Below are 18,159 nucleotides of genomic sequence, written 5' to 3'. Positions count from 1 at the left end.
GTTGGATATTGACACTTGATTTACCAAATATAGAATAAGATACTCAATCATACAGATGCCAGTTTCAAAATGCCAATCTTGTTAAATAAGGATTAAAGAACTTATTTTGAGATCAACATAAAACAAGAGAGAGTTATTTCTTTATTACTCCCTTCATTTCAATTTGTTTGACTTGAAACCGAGTTTAAGAAAATAATTTTTTTTTTGAATCTTGTGGTCTTAGTTTAAAGATGTATCAAATGTACAAAAATGTCATTTATTCTTGTGGTCTTAAATATGTCACGTGAAGAGTTGAAATTAAAAAATTGTTAAAAAGAAAAAAAGTCAATCTTTTAAACTAACTAAAAATAAAAGTAGGTCAAACAAATTGAAACGGAGGGAGTAATATTTACTCCATTTTTTTCATGATAGATGACTGTTTAGCTTTCTGATGTAAGTTATAAAAAAAAAACTTTTTACACTATCAGATCAATCGAAAGATATATACATTCTGATAAATTTTCTTAAAACGTAGATTTGCAATCTTGAAAATATATAAGAGAAATTAGCTGCTAAAACAACTAAAAATGACCTGCTTCCGTGCAAACTTCCACTATTTCCTTGTGGGCACGAGACACTCGATATTAAAAATACCCTAATCTTTTATGCAGAACTTTCACTATTAAAAGTACCCTTTGTCCTTTTTGCAAAATTGCATCTATAAAAATACCCTTGTCTAAATGTGGAATTAATTTATTCTATCCCCAACTCATACAGTATATTTATAACTTGTACTTTGGTAATTGGTACTAATGGCAAGCCTTTCACTATGCTTTATCACATTTATTTTTCTACTACTTGGGAAGGTCCAAGGCAGAGTTCTAAAGCTAAATTCTTCAGATAATAACCAATTATTGAATATCTCATATGGGATTGATCAACTTATTAGCAATCAAGAATTTAGGCCACCCTTGCTTTCTTCTTCTGGCAAAACATGTCACCAGGTGTATGGTGTTTTTCCATGTGCAAACAACATTGCAGGCTACATTTTCTTGATAGGAGTGTACCAATACTTGCTGAATACAGGGGAAGGACTAGTCTCAAGAGGAAGCAAGACTCTCTTCAATATTCTTGGCACTGGCATTTTTGGTGCCACTATTTTTCAAATCTTGAAGACTTTGCCCAGGATTATCATGGTCATTGGTTAGTCATTTATATTAATAATAAGCTTGGAATATAACTTGATAGGATTAAGCGCTTATCATCATTGCCAAAAGCTATAACTAATAGCAACGGTGCAACTTTATTTTTTAACCAAGTCCTTCCGGTAAGAGCCATGTGATCGGGGCCATCCCTAGGCAGGAAGTTGGTGTTACCTAATGTAACTGTTGGTTCAGTGGTCTATAGACTATAGTACACCAAGTTTAGCTTGCTTTCTCAATAAATTTTGTATTAGTTTTCTTGCCTCCTATTTACATGAAATTACAGTAGATGAATAAAGATTCACTATACAATTAGTATTTATTTGAATATCTTATTTCCTATCAGGATAAGCATAGTTCCAATCAGCAACTTAATTAAGACACATAGGTATTCCAGGTAGAGTTCGTTAGTTCCCTCTCCTTCAAAGACAGAAAAAAGGAACAAAATCGAGTTGTTAGCAATTTGACAACCAGGATATCTTTTGGAGAACTCCTATAATGGAATTCCTCTTATGTGATATCCCAACTAATACTGGTCTAGCTAAGATATGTTATGAGGCCAGCTTGCTGTGTGTAAGCAACTGCTAAAGAAGAGGACTAAGAAATTAAAAAGCAAGCCTTCATGTTCAAAAACTGAAAAGTCATCAATTGGAGAATCGTTTATACATGGTAGACATGGTGAAGGTAAAATGGATATAGAAATTAAACAACATGAACAAATTGGACTGAATTTAAAGTTACTTTGTTTTGTAGCATCTGGAGTTACTGCTAGTAAAGAGAAAGCTCAGAACCAAATCTCTTCTGGAATTAGCACTACTGTTGGAGCCACAGTCTTCAATCTCACTTTAATGTGGGGAATATGTTTGATATATGGCACTAAAAATATGACAGATAAACCAATTTTCCAACCTGCAGAATCTTCACCTTTCAAAAGATTGAAGGGCTTAAGTGGTATTTCATTCTTTCTTTCACATTCTTGAATTTGATTTGCTGATATGTAGTATATTTTGTTTAATTCTATGCTGAAATATATGTATATGTTACAGAAACTGGCGTTACAATTGACAAGGAAACTACTTACACTGCTGGAATTATGCTCCTTTCCTTGATCCCATTTGTACTAGTTCAGCCAGTCACTGCTTTCAACTCATTCCTTGGAAGGCGTATTCTAATTTTCATCACACTTACAGTATCACTCATTCTTTTGGTGTCATACTTCCTATACCAGGTAATCAAAACTTCGAACTGATAACACTAAGAATGTTCTGTATTTGCTGAGTTGGATACTGAATTTAGAGTCGGTAGATTTAGAAATGGATGTTAGTTATTACGTATATCCAATTTTATTTCTTTTACCACATGCTGGATCCATCTCTGTTCATATGTTGTTAACAAATTTTGTACTCATGAATGTATCCTAGTTGTAGGCCTTGGATTCGTGTATCGCTCTTAATTTATGAATTTATTCATCAGTTTTTGGATCCTTGGATGCAAGAAAGAAGTTTAAACTACTCCAAATATGAGCATTTGCTAACAGGATTTCTGCATCATGTACAAAGGCATGCAAGAGGGAAGCTCATTAATGAAGAAGGGCAACCTGATATTGATGTCATTAAAAGGTAATGAGAGATCTTAGAAAACAAGGAAGTCTATTATAAATGAAGATGATAAGACTAATTTGTAACCTTTTCTTTTTCAGATTATTCCAAGAGACTGATAGAGATGCCAACAAATGCCTAACACTTGCTGAACTGGAGAATCTTATTCTTGAAATGCAATCAGGGAAGGTTGACGTGGACAAGGATTATGCTATTTCTAAGATATTGAATTCTTTTGACCAAAACAACGACAAAATAATCCAGGAGGAAGAGTTTGTCGAAGGATGCAAAAAATGGATCGAAGAAGCAACACAATTAGCTCAAAGTGATGATTCAAATTCTAAAAGGATTTTACGCAAGGCAAGTGAACTCTTTACTTATCGTAAGGTTCAATTCATATTGAGTAATTGAATTACTTGTGGCTTCAATCATAATTTCCTCAACAGGCTGTTGAGAAATATAGTAAGAGGCAAAGGGATGAAATTGCTGAAATTGAGCATATAATGGCAAGACTTTTGAAGCATGTTCAAACTCAAGCATTAGAAGCTGAACACCTTGTCAAAGATGATGGAACCCCCAATATCGAACGTATTAAAGAGTAAGTTGCTCTTGTTAATTTAACAGTACATGCTGACAGTTTAAGAATTCATTATATTATTAGTATCAAATCCAAAGAATAAAAGGCTTAGACCTTTCTATTTCTATTCATCTCTGTTTACATTGTGGAAGGATCTTCCATCAGTATGACTTTGACGGGAACAACGCCATAACAAAACCTGAATTAGAAGAACTAATAGGTTCAGTGAAATTTGGAGAAGTTGAAATCAATCGCGATGACACTGTCAAGAAAGTGTTGAGGGATTTTGATAGAAATGGTAATGATATGATCGATGAAGATGAATTTGTCCATGGGATGGCAAAATGGCTCAATGAGGCCATTAGTGTGACTAAATGTCCAGACAAGAAAAAGGCCATTGATGAATATGACAAGGTAAAGTAGCTAGCATTGCTCTCTATAAATATATCTAAACACAAATGCTTAATACAGTTGACAAATCTCAGCACTATATGTGGCTTTGTTTTGTAGATTATGTGGAGTGAAGTTGACAAATTAGTGTATGAGGTGGAAAAGGATGGAGAAATCAACTATTTGTTGACATGGAAATTTAACAAATCTGTGCTTCAAGTTTTGTTGGGGATTGCAATACTGACATTATGTGCAAAACCTCTAGTGACTAGCATAGAAGATTTATCAGATGCTATGGGGATTCCTTCTTTCCTTATCCCTTTTGTTATGGTACCTCTAGCTCTAAATGCAAGAATGGCAATAGCAGCAATATTTCCAGCAAGTCAAAAGAGTTCAATAACTGCATCTTTGACATTCTCAGAGGTTTAACTCTCTCTCTCTCTCTCACACACACACACACAATGATTTGTTCAAACATTTTATTATGATTGTAGAACCTTTATACTATTGTTTTTGTACTCCCTCCATTTTAATTCAAGTATCTTAGTTTGACTAGACATGAAGTTAGAGTTTTGAATCTTATGATGTTAAACTAAGGATATGTGTAGTGTCTCAAAATGTTCTTTGAATTTTGTGATCTCAAACAAGTCATGTACAATGTTGGATTCAGAAAGTTATCAAATATAACAAGAGATGTTCTTTTTAAAACATACTAAAACGGAAAGCAAGACACTTAAAAAGAAATGAAGGGAGTAATTTTTTAAGAAAACAATTAACTGGTCAATGTCTAACATTACACAAAAAAACTGGATGTGTTGACCTTTAAAAAAAAAAACTTGAAGTTTGATTGTTCTAAAAGTGTGATTGTTATTTGACAGATATATGGAGGAGTGATCATGAACAACATCCTGGGCATGGCAACACTTTTGGCTGTGGTGTGTATAAAGGATCTAAAATGGAATTATTCAGCTGAAGTGCTAATAATTTTGGTGGTTTGCTCTGTAATTGGCGTTCTTGCATTTTTCAGCACCACATATCCACTTTGGACTTGTATCTTAGCATTTTCTCTATACCCTTTCTCTGTGGTGCTGTTTTACCTTCTTGAATGTGTATTTGGTTGGGTCTAATGATGATAATCATAATAGTACCCACACAACCCTAAGAAAACCCGTTCTCTCAACTCAAAAAGAAAAAGGAAAAATGTATCTTTTTTTCATGAAGACTTGTAAAAGGTTTTGAATAAAAAAAAAGGAAATGATCATGTTATATCATTTCCATGAATTTTTATCTCATTTGATGTATTTGATTAGATTTTATGTATTGTCATGTTTGAAGCTACATTAAACCTAGGGCTATAGAGAATTAAGAGAAAGAAGAGGTGTTTTTGCAAAATAAGTTTAACAATATTTTTAATATGATGTGATATTTCACTGTAGTTACCTATTGCAAAGACACTCTTAATACGTTCCATCTGTTTGCAACAGTGACCAATTGCAAGTGAAAAACTAAGCATAGTATAATCACTATTGCTCAAGCACAACAACTACAAAATGCCCCTCGAGTATGATCTTGTAGAATTATATAAAAAGATCAATTTAAGATCAACGGGGTCCCGTAGCTCAGTTGGTTAGAGCGTTGGTCTTATGAGCCGAAGGTCGCGGGTTCGAGCCCCGCCGGGACCAGTTTCCATCAACCTGGCTCCCAACTTTTTCAACGCACTTATTTCTATTAGGGCCCCAATGCACCTAACAACAATATCTATTACTCATTTTCCTCTATAATTTTTCCTACCTTACAATTACATTATTAAACAACTCAACAATAATGATCATTGATCACCTTAAATATTCAACAACTAACCCATAATATCAAGATAAATTAAGATTATGTACAGATAATTATGTGCAATTGGTGTATGATTCATTGGTTGTGTGCACGCTTTGGGATTAGATTATAATGATAATTGGACCACTTTAATACATGCAAAGAGACATAACACATACCTTATTTTCTAAAAGATATTTGTCTTCTGTATTTTTTTCACTAGTCTCTGGATATATGCATTAAAAGTATATTTTATCTAAGTTGCCACAAGATATTGCAAATTATCAATATGTTTGAAGATATTTTATAATTAAATAGGAGTATATGTTCATTTCTTGACAAGAAAAATTAAAATATTCTGAATCTACTCCTTGATAACAACCTATCAGGTAACAAATTAAAATATAAAATTAGAAAGATTAAACTATTTTCTTTTTTATAATGCTATAATTATAAAGTCAAACTAATAGATGTATATTCTAACATGATACATGCGAATTAGCTCAAAAAAAAAATTTTTGGAGAAAAGGAAAAGATGAAAAATAAAAAGATTTTGGTAGTAATCTCATAGGGTTAGAGCATAAATAAAGGTTACATAGTTGAATCCTAGTAAATTAAAATTATGTATTATTAAAAATCTTCTGTAGTCGTCATCATGGAACTACATATTCATCCTTATGAGAATTTACATTGTGATAGCTTAACTAGAATAATAATATTAAAAGCACTACTCAATTATCTAAGCTAATTGAGAGAAATAACAGATAAGAAGCCTAGCTAAAATAGAAAAAGTACAGTTCCTGTAAAAAGCATGAGTTCTCAAATTTGTCCATATTCCTGTGAAGGCCTCTCAATCTAAATATGAGCAAAATAAATAACATTTGAAATTTGTAGGAGTTCAAGAAGTATAAGGAAATAGGAAAGGTGGGAGCAATAAATATATTAAATCTATTAAGTTTCTTACCATGATTCAATCACTGAATCCATTTAATATTTTAATAAGCAAAGAAGTTAAAAACAATTTCGGTGGCAATTTGAAAAGGCTCTCCCACATTTTATCTCTTTAATTTTTTATGACTTCAGTTTTATTATTTTAATGAATTTATATTTACAATTGTGCGAAAAACATACTTGCATCAAGAGTAAAACAGTCTTTCAATTAGATATTTTATAGCAATTTAATTTAGTGTAGGAGCAAAATGATAATCTAATTTTGGACTTAGAATTTTCTCACTTTTAATAATATATATAATATGATACGATGATAATAAAAGATTTCCATCTTGACCTTAAAATATGTTGAAAAGAAGGGATAAGAAAAGATTAGTCGATCACACTAGATCAGATTCAATAGAGGATTCTTAATTCTTAAGTTGGCATAATTAATAATATTTTTCTGTCATATCCTCAATCATTGTGGCATAAAAAAGAAGGAAGATAAACAAGTAAAACAACAACCTATGCTTCTTTGTTCTTTTTAAATTAAGGTGCGTGGCATTTGAATTGTTGTTGGAGTTTGCACACTCAGTTATTGAGTTTTTAGAAAGAAAAAAAAAGAAGAGTTTGTTAGAGCTACAGAAAAAATTTAAAAGTGAATTATGTGCTTCCATTAAAGATTTGGCTCAAACAAACACTTTTTGCAAAACTAACGAATAATTTGCCCTTATAAGAGTAGTTTATAACGCAAAAAGAACTGTTTTATGTCAAACACCAAAGGTTGTGGTCAAAGTTGGATCTAGAAGTTTATGTAATATTTAAATTTTTTAATATATATATATATGATTTGAGTAAAAGTTATTGAGTTTATGTGGATCCATAATAATTTTTGATTATGATGGAGTAAGTAGTTAGACATCCTTAATTCGAAATTTCAAGTATTGAGAATAGAGTTAGCTTCTATATGGAGAGCTTTGCCTCCAAAGTGAATTTAAATTTTTTCGACACGAATTGACCTAAAGTGGATATCAAACATTAGATTGAAATTAAAAAAAAAGTGAAAAAGATATTAGGGTAAAGACCCTATTTTTTCCCCACAAACGTACCCGAGTACAATGTTTCCATTGTCTACTCTTGATAGATGGTCTACGAAAACCACAAAGATGACCGAGTAAGTTGAGCGACTATTACAATAGAGGTTTAAAGCAGGATTTATACTGTGCATATTAGAAAAAAAATAATTGTCGATTCTCTATCATTTACACAATAACAATAGAATTTTGAGAGGATAATATATCACAATCTTATTTCTACCTTATGAAAGTTGAAACCCTTAATTTAAGTAAAGTAGAATTGAAAAGACAAGTGAATAGCAAAAGTACAAAACAACTATGCCATAACGATTGCCTATAATTTAGTGCTAATAAGGATTAGGAACATCTCAATCAAAACCCGAAAGGATGCCATGGTGGTTGTGCTGTCCCTACAGCAGCAGTTTATTGACTAATATAGAACAAAAAAACTTGATTGGGATTCCTTTGATTAAGGACAGAAAGACCCATTTTTCTAATCCAATTTTAACAGAGTAAATTTATTGCTCCTTTTTAGTCCAACAAATATATATCTGATTCAACTTATTTTGGAAAACATGCTCAACAACTTTGTGTCATGGGGGCCATGCCAAAATATCAATATTCCACACAACAACAATCAAATTGTACCAACCTTTTGTTTTTTCTTTTCTTTTTTATGTCATCTTTCTCAAGTATTTCTTCTCTTCTACTCATCCTATTTTTTGCCACTGCCATCACTACTCTGTCACTTGGTTTTCCTCTTTTTATTCTGTTTTAACTTTGCATTTTGGAAATGCCCCATTTTCTAGAAACAGCTAACAAGTGAAGGTTTTTTTTCTCTGGTATGCTTTCTTGTAGCCACTATTTGTTTATTCTGTTCTGTGTTTCAAAGTTCACATTTTTATCTCTTCTTCTTAGTCTATGGTGGATATATGTTTATGGGTGTTATTTATTTTCTCGAAATCTCATAGAGAAATTAGAATCTGTCTGCTTAATGGGAAAAAGCAATCAAAAGATGTCATCTTGATTGATTATTGGTTCCTTCATATTGTTTCTGTCAGTAGATGTGTTTAAAGATGTTACAATTTGGTAGTAGAAGTCAAATTAGGAGATGATACGGGCTTGTGGATTGAGAGTCCAAATTGAAATTAAGATGATTTTGGTAAATTATTGAGCCGAGGTCTTTCAGAAACAACCTCTTTACCACGAGAAGGTAGTGCTAAGGTGTGCATATACTAGACCACACTTGTGAAATTCCACTGGATATGTTGTTGGTGGTGGTAAATTATTGAGCTTTTCTCTTGTACACTAGCATAGAATAAATGGATGAATTATAGATCAGTGGAATCGATACCTAGATCATGAATAAGTAATAAGTCATGTGTATTTGAATTGATTCAATTTCTCTAGGTTACTTCCTGTTGCTCTTCATTCATAATTGATTATATAGAATGACTAATTTGAACTAAGTGGCTTTGCAAGTTCATTCTTGTTCTGACTAAATCAAACAGGTCTAAGCACATAATGGATCTTTACAGTTATAGTAGTTTGACTGAAGTTTGTGTGCTTAGGGTGTAAACGGACGAGGCATTTGTTCATTGAACATTACAAAGTTGTGCACGGTCGAAATTTTGTGACAGGTTTCCAGGGTTAATCTTTTAGGTCAGGCAGTTGTGCTTCAGACAATACTTATCATAAGGAGATCCAAACTAGTTGTTTGTATAAGAGATTTATTAAGCAGTACCTAACATTTCAGTTGTAAAATATGTAAGATGTTAGATAATTTTCTTATAATGGTTGGAAGATGTGGGGTTATTAATTGGTTGCTTGCTAATTATTCGGGGAGAACTGTGTATTTCTCTGCTCAGGTGAAGTTTTTTGTAATAATAAGTAATTCCTGATGTAGTCAAGCGGCTAGGCTGCGTGAACTTCTTTTAACAAGTCGTTTGAATGATTATGTGAGTATATGGGAATAGCTTTTTTGGCCCAGGGCACCATTATTTCATTCTCACTTTTGGACTATCTGTATTTAGTTATTCCACTCGTTGTTCAATAGTTCCTTGAATATTAGTAGCACTTATACCTTGTTATGGTAACATAACCTAATCTTGGCAGAGTTTAGGAAGTAATGATCACACATTTTCCTTCTAGAGTTGTAGTCAACCAAAATTTCTCACCTCCCTGCAGACCACCAATGAGAAATATGAAGTTAACACGAGCCAACGATTAAGAATTTGGTGCTGCCTGTAAAGTAACTCAGATATATTTAAAAGACTATCATCAAGTCTTTAAAGGAAACAGAAATCCAATATAAATTAATTTAATCACCGATTAGACAGTGTGAAATTTCCGACTATTAAACTTGTAGGCCTGTCTTTTGTGTGCTTCATTCTTTATCTGTTATGTAGTGTTACTTCTCCTTTTATTCTTTTTTATGGGTAAAAGGGCTTCTTGTTGTCAATTTGATTAGTTTAAAGAACATTTTCATGGATAGTGCAACCATTTGAAATATCCACTTGCAAGAAAATATAAGAGCCTGGCATATGTAATAGATATACCTTCAATCTTGATATTTTCCTAACTAATACTGTTCCATGTTCCATTTTCTGTGAGCTGCAGCTGAGTAAGACTTATATAACAAGCACCTGCAATGGGTTCTGTAGACTGGCTTAAGAATGTAATCGGTATGAGAAAAGCAAAGGATGGGAGATCGAAAAAAATAAAGGTAAGCTGTCATACTTGTCTCGTTGCTAATGCATTTTCCTTAGATGTCCCTACTGAATAATAATATTACATAATGTGATAGTAATTGTGGGCAAGAAAGGGAAGGTGCTTGATTAACATTGTATTTAGGATCTTAGGAAAAAAAACAGGCTGCTGTCTCTGATTACCAAGTTTAAATGCTTTGTTCTTTTCGCTCTCTTTTTCCTTTTCTTTTTAATTGGTGCTTCAAACAAAAAGTTGTACTCTTAGCTCTTAAGACCACAAATTAAAATTTCTGTATGGTGCTTCAAACAAAAATTGTACTCTTAAGGCAACAAGATCTATCATTATTGGATATCCTGCTTCCGCAATCATTAGTCCATGACAACCCATTCCTTCAATATTTTATTATAAATTTAAGAATCACCATTACTTTATAAGATCAACTGGATTCATATTTTTAGTTTGAGACAGGGAACATCAGTGATCAAAAAATCTAATGGATGCATAGGGGATAATCTCCTGCAGAAAGAGCCTTCTAAAATAACCAATGGTGTCTTGATCAAGAATCAAAGGGAACTTGGAATGCCTATTGAGGACAGAGCAGCTATTAAGATTCAGACATCATTCCGTGCTTATGTGGTAAAAGCATTTTATCCAACTATTTTTTATAATAATTAGCATATAGATGCTTTTATGATTTATTCTTCTCGCAACTATATATTTCTTGAGTGACTTTTCTTCATTATTTCTCGTTAGACTCAAATATTGCATTTACAGGGTGATACAAACCTTCCTTTCTGTCTGCTGTTCTGATCGTCAGACATACACTCCCTAATTAGGACGCTAACAAATTAAAGCGCATAGCATTTTAATATATTTTATGTATCTAAAACATCCTAACTATTCAACGCTCACCTGCAATTCATCTTTATGGTTGCTTTTGTATCTTTGACCGGGTTGGGACACTAGGAATGGGTAAAATTATGAATTTACTTCGGAAAATGCTGGAAAATTTACTGGTATCTTATTCCATGGCATGGGCAAAAGCTATCTTTTGTTATTATTGTGACATAAAATGACTAGTAACACATTTCCCATCAAAATTATTTGTATCATGCTATAAAGTAGGATTGCAGTCTCCCAGAAAGGGGAGAGGTATTGTATCCAGCATAATGATTTCGATATCTTTTCTGTACTGCCACTGCACTTGTTTGATCACTCCTTTAACTAGTGAAATCTTTTAATATTACTTGAACTAAAATATCCTGTATGGCTTTATCCTTCCAGTGTGACTTATTGATTTATTTAGTAAAAAGGGAACCGATGATGTCAGATGAGAGCTTCTATAACCTCAAAATATGCAGAGAGAGACCTCTTAGGTTGGGATTGCTACGTCAAAAACTGCTGCATATGTTTTATATTCTTTTCTCCTAATCAAGGGCTATCAAATTGTGCCCTTCCCGATGTCTCAGCTAGATGTTGGACTTTTAGACCAAAGATCCTTTTAGTCAGCTGATAAATTATACTCCCTCAGTTTCACTTTGTTTGACATAGTTTGACTTGGCACACAGTTTAATAGATAAAAGAAAACTTTTAACTTGAGGTCTTAAACTCTCCATTACATTTGTTGTGCCATTCTTTTTAGAATGAACTAATCAGGAAAGAGTGTCAAACGAAGTGGAGTAGAGGGAGTAATAAATAAGAGTGGGAGTGTATCTTTCAAACCTTTGTAACAACCATTAATGTGCCTCAATCACTAGACTAGTTGGGGTCGGCTATGTGACTCCTCATTGACCATGTACTCCATTTAAACTCATCTCAGGCTAATATTATCTTTCAAACCTTTGAAACCAAAAGAAAACAACTCTCATTAATCAAGGAAACCTTTATTTTACTGCTGTAATGGAAAAAACTTCTGCACGCGCATGGTAAGAAAGTTGTTTAAATAATCCTGTGCATAATTGATGCTCAGGTGCTGTTGTTCTAGGTTCTTATTGGTGTCATTTTCTCTTATCTCACAAGACGATATTGTTTTACTATTGTCTGAATCATCCAAAAAGAAAGTGCTTCAACTCTTCTCTTTAGGTTGAGTAGAGTTTTCTTTCTTTGCAGGCTAGGAAAACTTTACGTCGATTGAAAGGAAATACAAGGTTACAGTCCCTGACACAACGTCCTTCAGTGAAAAAACAAACTTCATCAGCTTTGAACTATATCTGTTCATGGAACACCATGCAAAGTGAGATTAGAGCTCGTCGTGCCCACATGGTAATGGAAGGGCATCTTAAGCGGAAGAAGCACGAGAATCAATTGAAGCTAGAGACAAAGCTTCAAAATATAGAGGTTAGTTAGTGACATTCTTATGCCCGCTATTGTTATCCTACTAGCTTTTTTCCCCAGACTTTGAAGCCTTCAAATCAGTATCTGCTTTCTCTTTCTTCTATCAAGAGATTTTCTTGCCTTGATCATTCAACTAAATTCCCCAGACCCCACGTTGTGGGATTTCACTGGGTTGTTGTTGTTGATCATTCAACTAAATTGTCATTTCTGTTAACCCTATGTAAATGATCCATTGGAGAAGATTCCTCTTTGGTGGCAAGATAAATAAAAATAAATTTCTACTATTAGAAGGAATGTGTGGAAATAAAAGCTCCAGTTTGCAGCATTTTCTTTTATATGAGTATAATTCCTGGCACTAAACTCTCATAATCTTATGCCTTTGCTTTAACAGAAATCAGGCTATAAACTTCTCGTGCAAGAACTTTTCGACAAACTCCATGCTTAAACTGCATTATGTTTATCTTTTTTGTACTCCAGTCACAAGGGGCTCATGACAGTTTCTATGTCTTATGATGCCTTCTCACTTGACAAAGATTATGAATGATGCTCTATTTGGGACTAAGGCGGAGTAGTTGTTGTTGTTGTTCTCTCTAGCAAAAAGTAGAAAGTAGAAGCCAAACTACAAACTTGCACAAACCCATATTTAGATCGTTTTCCTCTAGTTGTGTTTGCCTAATCTTGGCCATGGTGCAATTTAAAGTCCTACCGACAAAATTCTTTCTCTCTAACATGAGTGAACGTCTGACAGATAGATTGGAGTGGTGGCCCTGAAACAATGGAAGTTATTCTAGCAAGGATTCACCAGAGAGAAGAAGCAGCTATTAAACGGGAACGAGCTATGGCGTATGCATTTTCTCATCAGGTATATTAAACTGGATGACGATTTTCAGCTTGTTTACACTGCGATTTCAGAACAGAATTCCTACTGAAATATTATGTTACAGTGGAGGGCCAATTCAAACACAGTATCTGCATCTGGAAATAATGAAATGGGCAAAGCTAATTGGGGCTGGAGCTGGATGGATCGCTGGGTTGCTGCTCGACCATGGGAAAGCCGAGTTCTTGTTCATGCAAGTCCAAAGAAAGTCAACGATAAAGCAAGCAAGACCACTAAAAGTATTACTAGCCCGACAAAGAAAACACCAATTTCTGTTAAATTAACTTATCCCAATGGGAAGGGCACTATAAAAGCTAAAAAGTCCAATGAAGTAGCTGCATAAAAAGTGTGCAGCAAAGTTAAGGAGGCCGGCAGTTAAAAACAAGAGGTGGTAGTAGAACATAACTGAAAATATAAGACGTTGAAGCCAAGACATTTCGGGGTTTTTGCATATTGCTGATGATGGAGGTGGAAAAAAAAACTAGTAAGTTTAATCATCGAGCCTAAGTTGATGTATGTACATTGCTTTTTGTCTGAGAGTTTGCCATCGTTTTCTTTATTTTCCCAAATTCTTGTCTCTATATGTTTATCTAAGATGATAAGTTATTCATAGGTTAACATGTGTATAGATGTCACCTCATTCAAGAGCATTAATATTATAGCTTGGAGTGCCCAGAATATTCTGCTCCTCCATCTATTTATAGTTTAATTTTGGAATCAATCTTTTACCCAAAACATGTGTTGTACATCATATAAATTTTCAACCTAAATGTGGTGTGACTTTTTAATTGTATGGATTGTTTTTCTTCCCTGCTGTTCAAAAAGGCAAGTCAGCAGCTTACTATAATTACATATTTGCAGTAATAGCAGCTCGAAATCTTTCAACGAATATATATTTCTGTGTGTGCGTGCGTGTGTTCCTTTCTCCATTTGATCAGATTAGCATGCAGATGGAAGGGAGAAGAAGCAGTGTCTTCAGGACCAACAGGAATAATGTTGCTTTGCTTTTTTAATACCATGCATATAGCAATAAACTCTGCATCCCCTGGCTGCTTTATTTGATGGTATGGTTATAAGCTGAGAGACATAGGTTAAATTAGTAACGGAAACTTAAATGTACTCTTCGGCCATCTAATTTATCAATAGATACATTGAAGCAAACACTTCCATTTTATGGGCATTAAATACTACATGATTCTTTTCATCTGTCCTAGTCTTGGTGGACAGAGAGTTACATGGTGTGTGCCATTAGTGGGAGGTGACAGGTATCTCGTGGAATTAGTCGAGGTGTACGAAAGCTGGCTCAGACACCATGATAAAAAAAAAAGGGAAATTTACATAAACATACTACATTAAGAAAATATTTACCATTTATAGCAATAATATTTTTTTTCACTGAACACTTATAATACAATTATAATACAATTTTAATACATATTAGCGAAATAATTTATAAAACTCATATAATACAAGTTTTATTCATGGATAGTATATTTATCACATACTTTAATACACTTATAATACATTGTGTCAATTTCTTACCAAACAAGTATAATATATTTTAAAACATTTATATTGCATGCATAATTCAATTTTAATACATGAAAGATATATCATAATATTGTTATATATTGTTATAAATGGTAATAAATAAAAAATATCGCTAAAATAAGTAATTATTAATTAAAAAACATTTTTCCTAAAAAAAAATACATGTAAAAGATGATGAAAAAGTAATGGGCCGGGACTTATAGATACTTGAAAATTCACAAGAAAATGCATGCCTAAAAAGATAAAATGAAGCAACTGAAACACGGCGTGGGTTCTGAATTTTGTTTCTAAGCCATCCACTCAACTTTATGCATGCCTAAAAAGATAAAATGAAGCAACTTAAATATGCGAATTACTTATTTCTTTCATTTTCTGTCTTTATTTTCCCTAATCTCAAAGGCAAGGAGATACTTTTATATGACACTACTATATATATATGATGAGGAATGAATATTTGAGACACTATGTATAGAGATATTCCCACTGTTACATCCTATTTCTAATTGAAGTAAAGCCATCATTATCTTCACGATATGAATATATATAGTTTGGCTTAAAGTAAAGTTACTTTAATGTAGGGAAAGTTATTAAATATTTACGTGATGATTATTTATGAACTAAATTAAACAATTTAACAGTGAAAAGTAAAAACGAGAATTTATATATTTCTTAACCAAAATTAAGTGATAAGTGTGTGTAAAAATACAGTCTTATATTTATTGATTTGATGTAAATATTGAATTTGACCATTTAGAGCCATATAGATGTACATAGATCACGTGGTGGAGGGGGAAAATAGAAAAAAATTAGCACTAAATGCTTAAAAGGAATAGGGGTAATACACATAACGGCTACATAAAATTTCTTAATGAATATTCAACTAATTGAAGCCAATTATGCACCTTTAATTTTCTCTTAGACGACAATTTTCAGCTTTTAGGCTGACTAGAGTTATTGGCTGTAACAAAGGAAAGATTTAAGGAATAATGGATTGAATTAGAGAAAACCAAATCTATAATTTGTGACTAATTTATAAGCTAGTAGCCCTTAATTATCAATTAACAACATATCTTGAAGTTTTAATATATGAAGTTACAACTTACTTTAATTTGTTTCACCTATCTATTAATTACTTCTTCAACCGAAATGGGAAAACAAAATTCCTGTCTCGATTTTTTAGTGTATTCTCTTTCACGTTTGCTAGTGATACTGCAAAGCTCCAACTTAGTACTTCTTTGTATTCTTATGAAACATGCAATGTGAGTACTGTACAGGAAATTAAATTTTGAGAAATGTCCAAAACATTTTGCATAATACAAGCATTAAAATAAAAAGAAGTCTGATACACTAAAATTCCCTCTGTGCACGGGTTCAGAGAAGACCGGGACTATAAGACTCTATTGTACTACACGTGATACACCCATCTCTTTGATAGTTGGCAGCAATTAAATTTTGCATGTCAAACATATTACAGATAAATTCTTCCTTCACGGGGAAGCCAGTGGCATTTAACAATTTCTTTTATATTTTTTTATATTAAGACATAATCTTATCAAGTTTAATCAACCAACGTAACAATTAGGAGCTCGTGGTACCTTGTCAATTTAGAATTTGTTTACGTAAATACATTGGTTATCATTCTACATTCAATCTATATCTATGATTAGGCGTCAACTTAGATTTTGAGTTGTCACTCAAGTAATAGTTTATCTTTCTCTCCCAATTTATATATGATGTACACTTTCTTTTTTAATTAGTCCAAAAAAGAATAACACAATTCTATATTTAATAACAATTTAATTTTAACATTCATTTTACCCATAATGAGATAATTTATAGCCACACAAACATCTATAACTTGTTTAGTTGTTTTATACCACAAGTTTTAAAATTCTTTCTTTTTTAAACTCCGTATCAAATCAAACTATATCATATAAATTGAGGCGAATCGGAGAGAGTATTATCTTAATTGAGTGATCATATAAGAAATTAATGTCTTAAGGGAAAAAAAGAAGAAGAAAAAGGTGTTGATCACATGGTATAGTAGTGGATGATAAAAGAGCATGAAAAGGAAGGAATGGATTCACGTGATATACAGTAGTAGGGTAATAAAAGACCATGCACATGCACGCATGCAATATAATTTGTTCTTGTTCCTGAGCCCAAGAGGGCCCTCAAACTAAACGGAACGACAACGCTTGAAAAATTAGCATAGTAAATAGTGTCAATTAATTTGGGACAAAGGAAAGCCATAGAGCACACCACGACCCTAGCTAATAGACCAGAACCATTCTACAAATTGAATTGCTGCAATAGGTCGATACTACTTGTGTATTTTCTAATTACGGTATAAGTATGAGACGGAAAGTATATTACGCACGTACATATAAATAAAACAAAATTTTCATGCATAAGAATAAACGTTTTATATAATGGTAAAGGATACGTACAACAAATTACTTTAGATTGTAGGTTCAAATTACAATTCCTAGTTGTGACATTATTTAAAAATTATTTTGAATCTTTTTTTCTAAAAAATAATAATTCTGACTCTGTCACACCACATAAGTCCGCCTCAAGCCTCAAGAAATGAAGTGGGTAGAGTGTCATATTCGTTCAGTAACCTATTCTCATGAATTTATTACTGTAAACAAGAGATGCTTTAAGCTTGGTGATTAATTAATATCAGGCAAATGTTTCTGGTGATCTAGCAGGTTAAAGTAACTTAAAAACAGTAGTAATAACTATTTGTACTGAGGGGTTGTATGGTGCAGTACACTCGATGGATGTCATAAAAAGTGAGATCGATGTGAATCCCAAAGAGTACAATGAGTTGGCTTTTTTCCTTGTTGGGACACTGGGCAATCAATGATTTAGGGTGAGAGGGTTGGGGTTTGTTTGGCTAGAAGACAGGAAATTAAAGAATAGGCATAGTTGTATACTTCTATTTCATTATTTGGATAAGAGGAGATATGCTAATATTAAGAAGGATTCCTTCAATTTCATTTTTTTAAAATCCCAAATTGGAGGATGGTGATATTCAATATTTAGATAACGCGATCTCTGAGTTGAGAGTGTGATTTTTGTAATACATGTCTAGTTAACTCTA

General features: G+C 32.8%; 2 protein-coding genes and 1 non-coding gene across 3 annotated transcripts; all 3 read left to right on the top strand.

Moving 5' to 3' along the window:
• The first annotated feature begins 723 nt into the window (after nucleotides 1-723).
• On the top strand, nucleotides 724-5,027 carry LOC129873618 (sodium/calcium exchanger NCL1-like). Its single transcript, XM_055948747.1, has 9 exons — nucleotides 724-1,182; nucleotides 1,935-2,132; nucleotides 2,228-2,409; nucleotides 2,655-2,800; nucleotides 2,881-3,139; nucleotides 3,226-3,377; nucleotides 3,509-3,770; nucleotides 3,867-4,169; nucleotides 4,625-5,027. Exons 1-9 carry the CDS (start codon nucleotides 792-794, stop codon nucleotides 4,871-4,873), a joined length of 2,142 nt encoding a protein of 713 aa, XP_055804722.1. The 5' UTR covers nucleotides 724-791; the 3' UTR covers nucleotides 4,874-5,027.
• A 327-nt stretch (nucleotides 5,028-5,354) lies between these two features.
• Nucleotides 5,355-5,428, top strand: TRNAI-UAU (transfer RNA isoleucine (anticodon UAU)). The gene has a single exon. It is a non-coding gene; the product is annotated as a tRNA-Ile (tRNA).
• A 2,744-nt stretch (nucleotides 5,429-8,172) lies between these two features.
• LOC129874965 (protein IQ-DOMAIN 9-like) lies at nucleotides 8,173-14,287 on the top strand. The gene is made up of 6 exons (XM_055950364.1): nucleotides 8,173-8,421; nucleotides 10,199-10,304; nucleotides 10,757-10,924; nucleotides 12,398-12,625; nucleotides 13,371-13,484; nucleotides 13,567-14,287. The coding sequence occupies exons 2-6, from the start codon at nucleotides 10,230-10,232 to the stop codon at nucleotides 13,840-13,842; spliced, it is 861 nt and encodes a 286-aa protein (XP_055806339.1). The 5' UTR covers nucleotides 8,173-8,421; nucleotides 10,199-10,229; the 3' UTR covers nucleotides 13,843-14,287.
• The last annotated feature ends 3,872 nt before the right edge of the window (nucleotides 14,288-18,159 follow it).

The sequence above is a fragment of the Solanum dulcamara genome, chromosome 11, assembly GCF_947179165.1.
Source record: "Solanum dulcamara chromosome 11, daSolDulc1.2, whole genome shotgun sequence".
Classification (NCBI taxonomy): Eukaryota; Viridiplantae; Streptophyta; class Magnoliopsida; order Solanales; family Solanaceae; genus Solanum; species Solanum dulcamara.
This window is presented reverse-complemented; position numbering and strand designations above follow the sequence as displayed.